The following is a 12,849-nucleotide window of genomic DNA, read 5'->3' as shown; positions in this document are numbered from 1 at the left end:
GAAATTCGAACGGTAAGACCGCCTTTGAGCTCGGCATGGAATGAGATATTTTCGATAATAGAGTGAGATACCCGTTAATGGGGAGGAAAACACTTGCCATCATTATATCTTCATTTTACCCTATTGTTTCAAAGGTTGCTTAGTTTTACTTACAATGTTCAAAATCAGTGCCTTCATATATTTACTCCTAATCCCTAGGGCGATACCTGCAACTTTTGAGCACGGTTGGTAGTTCAACTTCTAAAAGTGAGGATCTGCTCAAAAGTCGGGAATGATGTTTAGTAGTATTTCAGGTTATAAAAGTAGCCACTTGACCTTCATGGCTCTTGAGTATTCTTCATCAAGCATCCGAAATCCACCTCAATATTTATTCCTTTATCTCAGATTATCAAGCCCGCAGTCATGTCCGACCAAAACAATCGGCATATCACAACCTTACATTTTGAAAAGAGCATAGATAGCACTAATCATCCAGATCGAACGCGTGAAACAACACGATTGCATGAGTCTCGTAACATAAGGGAAAAAAAGGCATTAACAGACAACCAGGAGGTCAGAAAAGTCATACGGGGACCCCCGAGAACATTAGCTTTACCCCAGATATCAACGTCGACTGACGAAGGCTATCCTTTGATTGTAAGATATGAGTCTCCCTGGGACACATACCGGAAAGCCCTGTCCTGTAATATTGCAGGCCATGTGATTCTTGCAGCTCACCGCTCCCGACCTTCTCGTATAATAGCTATTCGAGAATACTGCAAAAGAGATGCCAAAAGAATGCTGGGGCTTTACCGCAGCTTAAAACATTCAAATGTTCTGTCCGCTGCAGAATGCTTTGTAGATGATGAATCTATGTTTGCTCTGGTTAATGATCTTCCAGTTAATCTCGCCCATCTCGTTGGATGTCGCACTCTTTACCCAACGGAGATTGAATTAGCATCCATTGCATGGCAGGTAGGTAAGGATTTGATTATCTCAAAGGATTTTTCTGATAGTCAAAGGTTCTTGATGGCGCTTGCTATCTGAATACACTAGGTTTAGAGCACCAGTCATTAATTTGCCGCAATGTTCTCCTTGGTCTGGACGGAATCGTCAAAATTGGTGCGCACGCTTCCCTTCATACAAGTTCCTTGGCTTACGATTTCTGTAGCTTGCATAGAGTCCTGTGTGGAGAGAAACCCCAACGAGGCGCAAAGTGGCTACATCAAAGCACTCGCTTCTATTATAATGGAGGTGATGCAAAAGGATATCAAAGATTGTGGAGTGATCGGTATTGAAGATTTAGAGCGCTGGCCGGTCGATTCTAATGCATTCAAATTTCTTTCGGCTATCTCGACAACGGAAAACATAGAGGCCCTTAAAGAGGTTCGTATTGGCTCTCACATTATTATACTTGACCTAAACTCTCTGACTACCACAAAGCAACCACTTGTCAGTAAAAAGTACCGTTTAAAAGGCGAACTTATTCTCCTAGCTCGGTCTGTTTTCCTTTCCGCACACATTTTCTATTCGTTAGAAGAAAATTATTCGGAAGATTAAATTTGCAAATGAAGATCGTCGCATTCCCAACCAAACCATTACTCATCAAAATCATGAAAAAATCCAAACATTCTAGGTTTTTGGAGCACGGCGGGTTTTCTGGAGTCGATATTTACCATGGTATCACACCAACTCGCATGATGGGTACGTCAACCTGGCACGACCCTCGCATAATATAGTCATACTATTTGGAACAAAACGGAAGGTGCCGAAAAAAAAGGTTATCATCCGAATCACACTGAGAGACATAGTAGGTGAAAAAGTACCTGTGAAATTTCTGTCGCCCAACTTGATAGGTGATCTCAAAAATATTTCAATAGTCAGAGCAGAGCACTTTCGGTGGCCTGTAATGTTGCGAGGGTAGCAGCGATATGAATTGGACAATGAGACAAGCGCCAATTTATTCATCCTGGCTTTATCCGAAATCACAAGAATCTCTATCCAGTTACTTCACGGAGACCCCATCTTAATCTATTAATCTACCATGAGTTATGTTTTATCGGATAGTGGTATCCTATCAATGATTTTACAAAACTGTAACAGGTTTGTCTTTTCAGCTATGGCAAAGTTGAGGTAAAGTTTTAGCGCTTCGGGCCGGTCTATTGGTTCTTTTTTGATAACTTCCTTATGGTCGATTATTTGTTAAGCTACCTCTTTATTCCGACCGATAACGATTATGGGCCCGTTTGAGCCTCAGGGGAGAAGTCCAAAAATGGCTTTGTTGAGCTTCTAATTAGCTTCGCCGATCTATAAGCCCTCCTAGCCTGTAGTTCATAGCTAGCGAAGAAACCAATAAAAATTAATACTATTAAGGGTTAGTAATTTCTTTATTATCTTCCTATCCTAGAAATAACTTTCGATGATTCAGAATAGGTTGGCTATAGGATCCTACCGCTCGCGAATTTTGGCCTAGTCGGCAATATCCCGGAAATTTTGCTTAGACCGGCATATAGACCCAGAAAGCCCACGTCTTAGGCGATTTATTCCGTTTATGACTGTATTCGATAGAAAGTTTAGATTTCCTGCCATATATCTGCACTAAACTACCCACCAACGACTTTATACCAACTGGGACACTACCGACGCCTATAAGAGCTATCCTAGACCCTAATACTGAGATATTCTCATACATCCGATCGAGCAGTATATCGTGGCTAATTGAGTCGCGACCGCAACATCTGAGAAAGGTCAATAAAGCGGTTAGCAGAGTTTCCGATCGCTCTACGTCAATAACAGTCATTTTGAGCTTAGCAGGGATCTCATGAATCCCGCCAGAGGGCAGATAGACCGATGTATAATTCATCCGCACCTGGTTACCCCAACTTCCTTCACCAAACGATATAGATGATAATATCGTAGCTAATATGCCATATATCCCCTACGATGGTATCTGGAGTAGATGAAAGACGTTACAGCCTAGTCAGGATATCAAGGCATTATATCGGAGTAGGATAATATGGCCTCTCATGCACCCCGATTCTTTCCCGGAAGGTACCTATATGACTCGCTCAAAGTCAGGGCTTTACCTTGCCTTGTATTAAATCAGTGCACCAGAGGGAAAAGTCTATTCCTTGAGGATTTGTCTTTGTCTATTCTGAGCACACTCTTTTAAGACCCCTTTGACCTCGCCTAGTAAATATCTTGATCTTAACAGAAGATTCCTACTGACGCAAAGATTCCACCCCCAGTCTCCTTATTAGGTGATATTTTGGGCGCTAAAATGTATCAGCTACTCAATTATTCTTTCCGAAGAGATCTAATTAGGCAGCTTTTCTCTCTTCAAAACGAAACGGTGGCCCTGGGCGTATCGTCTTTTCTTATTATTTACAACTCTATTCCAGCGCGCTGGGGTGGTCTATGGTCTAGCTAAATCTACCCTAGGCGGCTTACTATTGTCTTGGTGGTAGGGCGTGAGATAAATTTTTTGTTTAAAACATAGAAGCCAATTTAGAATATTACTATAAGCTAAGCTAGACTAGATGGGAGATATCCTTCCTATCTATATATAACGTATGTTATTTGGTAGGAGACTTCAGATAGGCTAATAAAATTCTTATATCATAGTTCCTCACATTATCAATGTGGAAGGAATATTATATAAATTAAGGGCTTGTCGTTAAATAATTATACTAACGATGCACAGGATCTAGTGAATGATTGATACCGCTTCTACCAACAGCTCGGATAGCCTTGCATTAGGCTATGCTTGCTTCCAAGCATCATTTACGAGACTATGTCCACTCAAGCGCTCACGCTCAGAATTAGCGTTCCGTTTCCAAGTACTTCGCTAGTTGATAGAAGTAGCCTCCTTAGTAATATCTCTAGGTCAATCTACCCTTCACGGTCTATACTTCTAAAGATTGCCAAGCCTATTATTTCTAGATCGTATACTTCAGAATCGACCTCCATGTCTCTGATCTATTTCTCGTTAATCAGAGGTAAAGAATTACAGAACTACGGAAAGTTACATTTGAACTTCTAGACATAGGAGTGCGACTATTTCATACGTTAGAGAGAGGTTTAAGTGAGTTTAGGGAAATTGTGAAACTGATTTCAATCCACCCTGTAGCCTAGAGCGCATTTGCGTAATAAAGCCTACGCTAGGTATTAATCGTGTTCGCAGAAACTCTCATGCTCAATACGCGCAAAAGTTTGTTCGCAATCCGACATTTATCGAAGGGCAGAAACGTACTGGGGTATTGAAATCTGTGGGCAGCAGTTTTTGATTCATTCCCTGCAGTAAATGAACAAGCATGATCTCCAAACGATTAAGCTTCGAATGATATAAGACACTGCAGCTCTGCATTAGCAAATACATTACGGATTATGATCGATCACTCATTTGCCCAAAGTTGCCACGACGTCATTCGACGTTCATTAACGTGCTGAGTTCTACAAAGTCCGGCCGACCCCAGGAATTAGTTCCCTTTGGAACTGAAGTCTAGCGTCGGCAAGCATTCAAGTGACGAGATCGACCTACCGCGGTGCACTCCTCAATTTACAATATCAGCTTACTGCATCAAATAATTTCGGTATGGAGATTCTCACTATTTACGCCTCTGTCGCAGGAGGTATACTCCTGAGTATTGTGGTAATAAGAGCTGTGATGTATCTCGGACCATGGAGCATCGCAGTCAAAATCCTCATCGCTAAGCATATTACATATCCGTATTTTATCGGCCGGCATGCACTTCTGGGCCCTTGGACACGAGCCGGTTCTCTTATGCATATTAGCTATGCGGCGCTCAATCTTGTTCTTATCTTGTTTAAAAGCGCATCTATCAGCGTAGCTGGTAATCGAGCAGGGACGCTATCATTGATCAATGCTGTATTCTTGGTAGCATCCTGCTGTCTGAGCAACATAGCTGATCTTTTTGGGATTTCCCTTCGGAGTTGTCGACGTATTCACCGGGCGGTGGGTTGGATGGTACTGAGCTTGGTATCATTGCATATCTTCACGAAGCTGTTGAGTCAGCAAACCGAGAGTATAGACGGAAGTGCTCGAAAGCTCTTTGCTATTATTGTTAGTCAAGAATTATTCTTAGCCAATTCACAAGAGATGCAATGCTAACTGTTCGTTAGGGTGCAGGGATTCTGGCAGCGTTGGGATTCTTTTCATTGCCCATTTTCCGAAGGATATCTTACGAATGCTTCCTTCGAGCTCATCAAGCACTTGCAGTGGGTAGTTTGTATTCTATCTGGAGACATGTCTCCGGCAAAAACCTTTTTCCCCGTCTCTATATATATGTTGCAATTGGTGTTTCGGCCTGCACCTTGTGTTTTAACCTAGCTCTTTTTCTCTTTAGAAATGGGCTGTTTTCCGGTAATGGATGTCCACGAGCAAGGATCACCTGCCAGGTTGACAATATTGGCAATGAGAAATGCGAAGAAACGACTAAATTGGCACCAATCAAGATTTGTATTTATCTACCGAGGCCGATTACTGTTATGGCGGGGCAATATATAAATTTGTGGCTCCCGTCAGTGAGCATATGGTCATGGGCGCAAACACATCCTTTCATGGTAACATCATGGTTCCGAGGAAGACATGGCATGCTTGAAGTTTTAGTAGAGCCTCATCAAGGCCTAACGAAAACTTTGGCACGCCGGGCTAATCTAATGGGGCCAGACGGTTTCTCTTGCATGGCGCTTTTTGGTGGCCCACATGGGATAACTGAGTCTGTAGAAAACTACGAAAGTGTGCTATTGGTGGCGAGCGGGATGGGGCTTGCGGCTGTAATTCCTTACGTGAAGTTGTTGATACATGGCTACAACACTTGCACTTCCTTTGTTCGGCGGATACACCTAATTTGGCAGGTCGAGGCATTATGTTGGTTCCGCTTTACCCCTTAGGCTGGCTTAGGACTGACAAAACAGGTATTGCTATTTCATTGGAGAATATATTGAACGACCTTCTGTCGGATGATGTCCTTGATGGTGGCTATGTTCGTTTGTCACACTTTCATTTCCATAACAAGCATTTGGTCTGATTTAAGTGTAGATCCTCGAGATATCGGTGTTTCTGGAAAATGAATCCTTGGTGAAAGAGAAACTACCATTTGGGAAACATGGGCGTGCCTTTCTTTTTGAAGGAACCCCAGACTACCCCAAAATCATTGCGGACGAAGTTTCTGGGGAAAGGATAGAGAGATTACCAAACATTCAAGATGATCGAGGAAAGGCATTATTACTCGGTAACGTATTCCGAATGCAAGGTCTTGCAATCGCTAATTCCTCAAATTTTACCAGCATCTACCAGAGCTGATCTGCGCGACGAACTAAGAGACATTGTCAGACCTTATCTCTGCCAAGGGTTAATGATGAGTGAACTCGAGTATCAACCATAAGAGTTGGGCTCTCTAAGGGAATTATTGGGACGAGGAGACTTAAGGGAGGATCAATGCCGACCGTAAGGAATCTGCAGCTAAGAAGTCAATACCTGCATTTTGACTGACTTCGGCATAAGCTGGCCCCTTTTCTACGGTAAAATTGGTCATCGTCTGCCCCACTGACGAGCGGACTTGAAAAGGTAGTGCGCCCGAAAATTATTTCATCACTTGTGCTTCGAATTAGTTTGTTGAACCCTGATGCCGCTATTATCTTGTGGCATATCTAATCAAAAGGAAGAAAAATAACCCATTAACATAAAGAGACCAAGCTAGAGAGAGGGGGGAAAAAATAAGAATGCAGATCAGAGATATCTATATCTCAGAATCGTAAGCGTGCCTCTTCCGAGGCAAATTCTTGTACGTACAGTAAAAACAATCAGTGATGTAATATATTTTTTGGCGACACGACTTAAAGTGTGCAATTTGCAAAAGTGAACAACTCCCAACGCGTCCTCCGAATCTGTCGGAACACGTAATCAGGGCGTTAGATCAAGGACCAATTGGGTGTCCGTTCGAGTACAGTCAACTCTCGCTTATAGCACACCCTCCCATCCAAGGCAAAATCATGTGAAATAAGCGGGAGGTGCAATAACATAAGAGAGACAATGACATAATATTATTTAGGCTTCCATCCCATATCCTCTAAGGTCACCTAACGCTTCTCCTGGACCTGGATGCTGCCAAACTCGCTAATTAAGCTCTCAACCTAACGTATATAATCTGATGTGCTCTTTCCTCTACTTCTAACCTATAGTAATATATCCTGTAGATGACCTATTACCTTAGAATTAGTTAGGTAGTGGCCCGTTTTCGTTAGTATCTCACGCTTTTGAGCTCTTTATGTTGGTACATATCTTACCCATCGGTCTTGTCTTCAACTATAATGTATATACTGTATTCCTCTATTAGATCCAAGTATTAATTGAATAGTACAGTATAATATCATCATAACTAAGCTTCTTATTACTTGATTAAATAGAGCTTAAATCTCACCCTCACCACTTAATTCAGGCTTAGAAACTAGGTAGCCGGTCTTAGTAAAGGTAGGTTTGAGTATAGTTTTCAGCACTCTGATTGGTTGATGAGACTGACTAAGCAGGTTACTCAGCAAAAAAGAGGTGTGCAAACGTGAGTGTGCTAAAAGCGGGAGTTTTGTATGTAAAATCAAGAAAAAGTGGGTCTATCCAAGCGAATCGCGTGCTATAAGCGGGAGTGTGCTATAACTAGGTACGCTATAAGCGAGAATTGACTGTATGTCTGTCTCCTCATTCTTCTATCTCTGTGCTCGCACTGTGTGCATGCTTACTAATATCATGTGATCTAGCTAGCTTACATCATCTAATATGTGCCGACATATGTTGCACCTCTAGCCATATAAAATTTTCAGTCTTAGTAGTCAGCTGGCGAGTTCCTGTTGCAGTTGGTCGTAATTACCACTCTCGAGTAGCCATAGACTTAGAGTCTAATATTCCTATATTCCTACGATCTGTGCTTTACTGTAGATATGTCTGGTAACGTGTTACGGCATCCAAAATTTAGGGGATGGTGACAGGGTAGGCCGATATGGTGCGTAATGTTGTGTCTCTTAACTACATTGCTCCAAATTGGAAAATATATTATGTGTGCTGGAGACATTTTATACTGTAGGAGAAAAGAGAAGACTTTTATTTCTGAGATTTCCGCTGAAGCTGCGTGCAACAAGCCAACAATCATTAACATCCGCAGAAATTGCGGTAATTGGGGAGTCTCTTATATCCCTCAAATATAGGTAGGCCAAAGACTAACCGTGACGCCACCTATAACGTCTGGTATTGGAGTACCCCCGCTTTCGGCAGATTAAATTGAAAACAAGCACAGGCCTCCCATGTGAGGCTCAAAAACTGCCTTTCAGGCAACTCTAGGCCAGTCTCAGTGGATCATGTCATGGTTTAAACGTAGAAAAAGTAGGCTGCATACCCCCAAAGCGAGGTTTCGGCCTCAACGAAATCCATCCATCGTCCAAATTGCAAGAACTTTCATGGTAGTATGTTACAGCCACAAAATTTTCGCGATGCCTAGACATCTCGTGAACTAGTCGGCCCATCATCATATAAATCATCCCAATAACCTGATTCAATAGAGAACTGCCCTCGTCGAAAGATAAAATCACCCAAAGCTGAGCGTTTCAGTCTACAGGTAGCCGGTAGGTATGCTTGAACAAGCTCTCTGGTATCCTTCCTACCGTCATCGTCGACTATAACGTCCAATGCTTCTGGTATGTGATGACCGAAGGTTTCCAAATACGGGGATACCCAAGCCAGCCACTTATCAATATCTTGCCTCAGTGTGGGAGCATTATAGTACCCCTCAGCTCTGATTGGTTGCTCTGGAATTATGAGGAGAGCTTTCAGGCTTGGTAGGATTGAAGCCCACAAAGAATCATCTGGCGTGCTTATCTCGTAGGACACACCAGCAGGGTTGGCAGTAACAATCAAGTATCTCATTCGCCGCCTGTTCTTCTCCGTGAAATTTTTCGTCATGCCCCACTCTCCTCCTCCATTCAGGCACAGACGAAAAGTGTTTTCCCCATAGAGAATATCCAGGCATTCTTGACTAATCTGCTTTGAAAGTCGTAAAGCGTTGACCCTACTGTAATTTCGGTTGAAAAAGTTGTTCTCCAAAAAGCAATAATCGTCCATAGGAAAAGACGGCGATCGAACATTGACTTGCTTTCGTCGAGGAATGCAATGGCAGTATATCTGGCGTCTAATCTCGTACGGTAAATCGAGGAATCCTGCGCGTATCAGGTTCCCGGGCCTCGTAGCGGTCACCAGTGACATAAGAGTTAGACTCAGGTAAAACAAAGTGCGAGAGTAATCAAGGTAAGTATAGAGAGGATTAAAATTAATTTGCAGTGCCTCAGCTGGATAAGGTTGTCTGTGGGGCATCGAATGGTCGCTTGGGGCCTTTTATATGTCGTCCTCTGGACAGCCCGCTTTAGAAAGGTGAGATTCCTCAATCATCTCCGGTTGCCCTGCGCCCCCTGTGCCGCGACAAGGGCGGCATGTTTACAGCAGACTCTCTTGTCGATACATTCTTATCCAGCATTCCAGGGACTTCCAACTCCGTTCTACACCGGGCGAGGTCCAAATAAAGGGATGGATAACATGAGACACCATGCAACGTTCGTCACGCTAGCTATGTCCTAGAACTTTGTACAGAGTAGGGAAACAGAGGTAGAGAGAGACCAAAACCTGATCCAGATTCGAGATTGGAAGATCAAGACGTAAGGGAGTAGAATTTGGGGGATCTTGCCGAATAGTTAGGATTCCCCACCTTGTTTGGTCTCTCTGCAGGAAAGATTCGAAAGATTCTAATCGATTCCAACGCATTTTACGTTATTATTACAGTGACTCATCCATTGTTACCAGAGAATACATTACTGTTTGAGAAAAATTACTGGGGACTGGCTAATATTAGACCAGCGTGTTTCAAGATAGTGTTCGGTAATGAATGTCTAAGGGTGCAGAGGTAAATCTGATTTCGAATATTACTGTACCAAGGCCAAAGAGACCCTTCAGGCGTGGTGGCGGACAAGATCGCATAGGAAGTAGTAGGCTCTAGATGGTACTCTCCGCACGATTCGCAGAGAACCACGACAGGTTTTTATGGAATTTTTTGTACGTGCGGTGTGCTATCACGTAGCTTGGTACTATACTTACCAAGTCAATCTTACTGCTCTCCGTCAATTTAAAGCAGCCTGCGCAGATGATTGATTTACGCTAAGGCCTTGGCGGTGGGGTCCAAAAGAGTTATGGAGAGTTTATTAGTCAAGGCGATTTCGTCTCTTTCAAAGGGGAACACAATGAAAAGGCTGAATTCCAAAGACCATTCTCCAAGTCAGCCCTTAAAAACTAGAGGGTCATAAAACAGCAGCAACAAATTCTTCTTCTGAATCCAACGATTCTGAATACACGTCCGGCATACAGTCATTCTCGAAATCGGCTTGACCGGCACACTCAATCACTCTGGTATGGCCCCACTACCAAGGCATTAGCGCAGATGATTTATTGGGCTGGCCGCTGAAAGTTGAGGGCCACTGTAAAATGCTGCTTGTATGGTATCGTATAGTGCTAGTAAACTTGCACAATGTATAAATGTATAAGTGAATTTGGTAGAACCGTATGGAAGTCGACACCGGGGTCTCCGCAAAGTAGTCCCTAGGGGGTTTGAGTTTTCCCAGAATCCCTGCTTCCCCTGGCCATATTCTCGTTGCCAGCTTCGCCTCCTTAAGGGGTATTTCCTCGGCTTGGAGAATATCTTCGGGTAATAATATCAGTGAATTCCTGCTTGGGCAGGGTTCTGTTGTTTGCGGGCAAACAGCAGCCTTTTGGCAGCCGATAATGTAGGCCTCAACGAATTACTAACAATAAGTCTGTCGTTACAGTAAGCCCAGAAATATGAGGCTCGATTTTTCTGTTGGCCATAATAAATATGGCTTTCAATAAAATCAAGCTATTGATCTGTGGCACGATGTATCTATTTTGAGGGAGAATAGATCGAAGGGCGAGGATAGTCGCTGTTGCTCCTAATTACGCTGAATTTGCCTCCCTAATATCACACTCTTTTTAACTTACACCTTTTCTATTCCACTCATCTCACGGGCCCAGTTTTCTATTTGCTTCCGCCACTCCTTCACCCTTCCCACCGTTACCGTCAATTCAATTTCATTCTTATGCCTACAGATCTGTTCAAACAAATCCATCTGCTTCAACAGAACTGTCATCCCATTTGTAATCCCATCGTGAGCCAACACCACCTCCCTCTGGGCTGCTTCTCTCCGTTCTGTGACCCGCCGCTCCTTCCACTGCCCAAACGGTCCCAACACCTTCGTGAGCAGCGTCTTCAGTACCCCTTCCATCTTTGTGTTGTACTGCACCACATTCTGCGGATGAACCCCTTGAACCACAAGCATTCGATGCCCGTATATATCCACTGTCTTGACCAGTTCTTGTCGCGCCCCGGCTTCCGAAGAACACAACTCGGTTGCTCGGACATCTCCGAATGATCCCCATCTCTTGTTAATCGCTTTGCTGCAGCACTGACAGGAGATCAGAATTTGCGGCCGGATGTATCGCAGGCACGTCAACGTGAGCTCGAAAGAGTCTGCCACCAGTTCAGACCAATCCTCCGGGAACTTCTTTGACTCCAATAATCCGTCCGTAACTATTGGGAACGTGTCCAACACAATCACATCGCGTAATTCGAGATTCAATATCTCGAGGTTTTCCTTTAACCACAGCAGCGTTGGGGACTGTTGAACCATTTCCTCATACTCTAAAACGTCAAATCCGCTGGGGTTGAGTAATAGAATCACCGGGAAGTCCAGGTATCCACAAAGCAATTTTATCCAGTTCTGGAAACTTGCCTCTGAGATCCCATATTTTATCTGGAATTTCCGTCCCGCGACGTAGATCGGGCAAGTTTCATTGATCTCGAGCCAACGGGTTTGTTGCAAACCGCTGAGGCGTTTCGGAATGACCGTTCGGGCCAAATCGTTCACAAAACGGAATGAGCCATTCTCTAGGTAAGGCGCAAAAGGGTTGATCCGGTTGATGCGACCTGGATTCTCCTCTCTCTCATCCAGCTTAACCGATGCGATGCGTCCGTTAAGGGTATCGACATCGTCGTCTTCTGCGACTGAGACTAGGTGAGGCATCCTGTTTCAGAGGATTTCAACTTCTTGCGCTTCTTTCTAACCCACTTCGAGCCCTCTTCGGGCCTTTTTATATCCTTAGAGAACGGAATGTATCCTTCTGAACGCGGCTGAGGTTACATCTTCTACTACCGCCATCAATCATCCTCCGTCATTTCCTTTGACCTTTGCCGTTTGTAGATGCTTTGATTTCCACCTATTTCATAGTATGTAACTCATCCGGTAGGGGAGGGGAAATCATCCCGTAATTCTTCTAACGGCGATACGATTGAGGACGGTTAGGAACGACTAAGGACGATCCCGGCGACGGTTAGTTCCGCCGAGAAATTTACCGTTATGGAACTAGGCACTATCATCCAGGTGAAGTATTTTCCGACACCCTTTTAGACCAGATTAGGCCACCTGTTGGCTGATACCTAGTCAAGCTAGCCAATGATCCAGGGATAGTGAGACTGTAAGCTTTGGCTATGAGACAGTGAACATAATTAAAGGACTAGTGTCCGGATAAGCCGTAGGCAGGCGGTGCTTGTCTAATGTCGAGGAGCTAGGGTGGAATAATAGTTATAGGTTTAGAGCATTCAGAATGCTGAATGCCCCGACCAGATGCCTGTTATGCAAAAGCGACCCATCAAGAGCCTTTACACCCTGCCGCGATCCACACTAGAAGAGGATATGGATCGATAGACCGCAGCGGTCGATGCAGACCTACCATTTACCACGGAAGAA

General features: G+C 43.8%; 3 protein-coding genes across 3 annotated transcripts; 2 read left to right on the top strand and 1 right to left on the bottom strand.

Annotated features, from left to right (window-relative positions):
- Positions 1-777: 777 nt before the first annotated feature.
- On the top strand, positions 778-1,539 carry N7484_008220 (uncharacterized protein; the record flags this gene model as incomplete). Its single annotated transcript, XM_057118607.1, has 4 exons — positions 778-954; positions 1,002-1,101; positions 1,151-1,365; positions 1,423-1,539. 4 exons carry the CDS (start codon positions 778-780, stop codon positions 1,537-1,539), a joined length of 609 nt encoding a protein of 202 aa, XP_056971642.1.
- Positions 1,540-4,573: 3,034 nt separating this feature from the next.
- On the top strand, positions 4,574-6,386 carry N7484_008219 (ferric reductase family protein; the record flags this gene model as incomplete). Its single annotated transcript, XM_057118606.1, has 5 exons — positions 4,574-5,062; positions 5,122-5,869; positions 5,917-5,984; positions 6,041-6,233; positions 6,289-6,386. The coding sequence occupies 5 exons, from the start codon at positions 4,574-4,576 to the stop codon at positions 6,384-6,386; spliced, it is 1,596 nt and encodes a 531-aa protein (XP_056971641.1).
- A 4,654-nt stretch (positions 6,387-11,040) lies between these two features.
- Positions 11,041-12,126, bottom strand: N7484_008218 (uncharacterized protein; the record flags this gene model as incomplete). The annotated part of the gene is made up of 1 exon (XM_057118605.1): positions 11,041-12,126. One exon carries the CDS (start codon positions 12,124-12,126, stop codon positions 11,041-11,043), a length of 1,086 nt encoding a protein of 361 aa, XP_056971640.1.
- Between the last annotated feature and the right edge of the window lie 723 nt (positions 12,127-12,849).

This window comes from Penicillium longicatenatum, assembly GCF_028827895.1.
Source record: "Penicillium longicatenatum strain IBT 33135 chromosome Unknown contig_4_segment0_segment0, whole genome shotgun sequence".
NCBI lineage: Eukaryota > Fungi > Ascomycota > Eurotiomycetes > Eurotiales > Aspergillaceae > Penicillium > Penicillium longicatenatum.
Note: the sequence above shows the minus strand (reverse complement) of the source record. Positions and strands in the feature narration are given on the sequence as shown.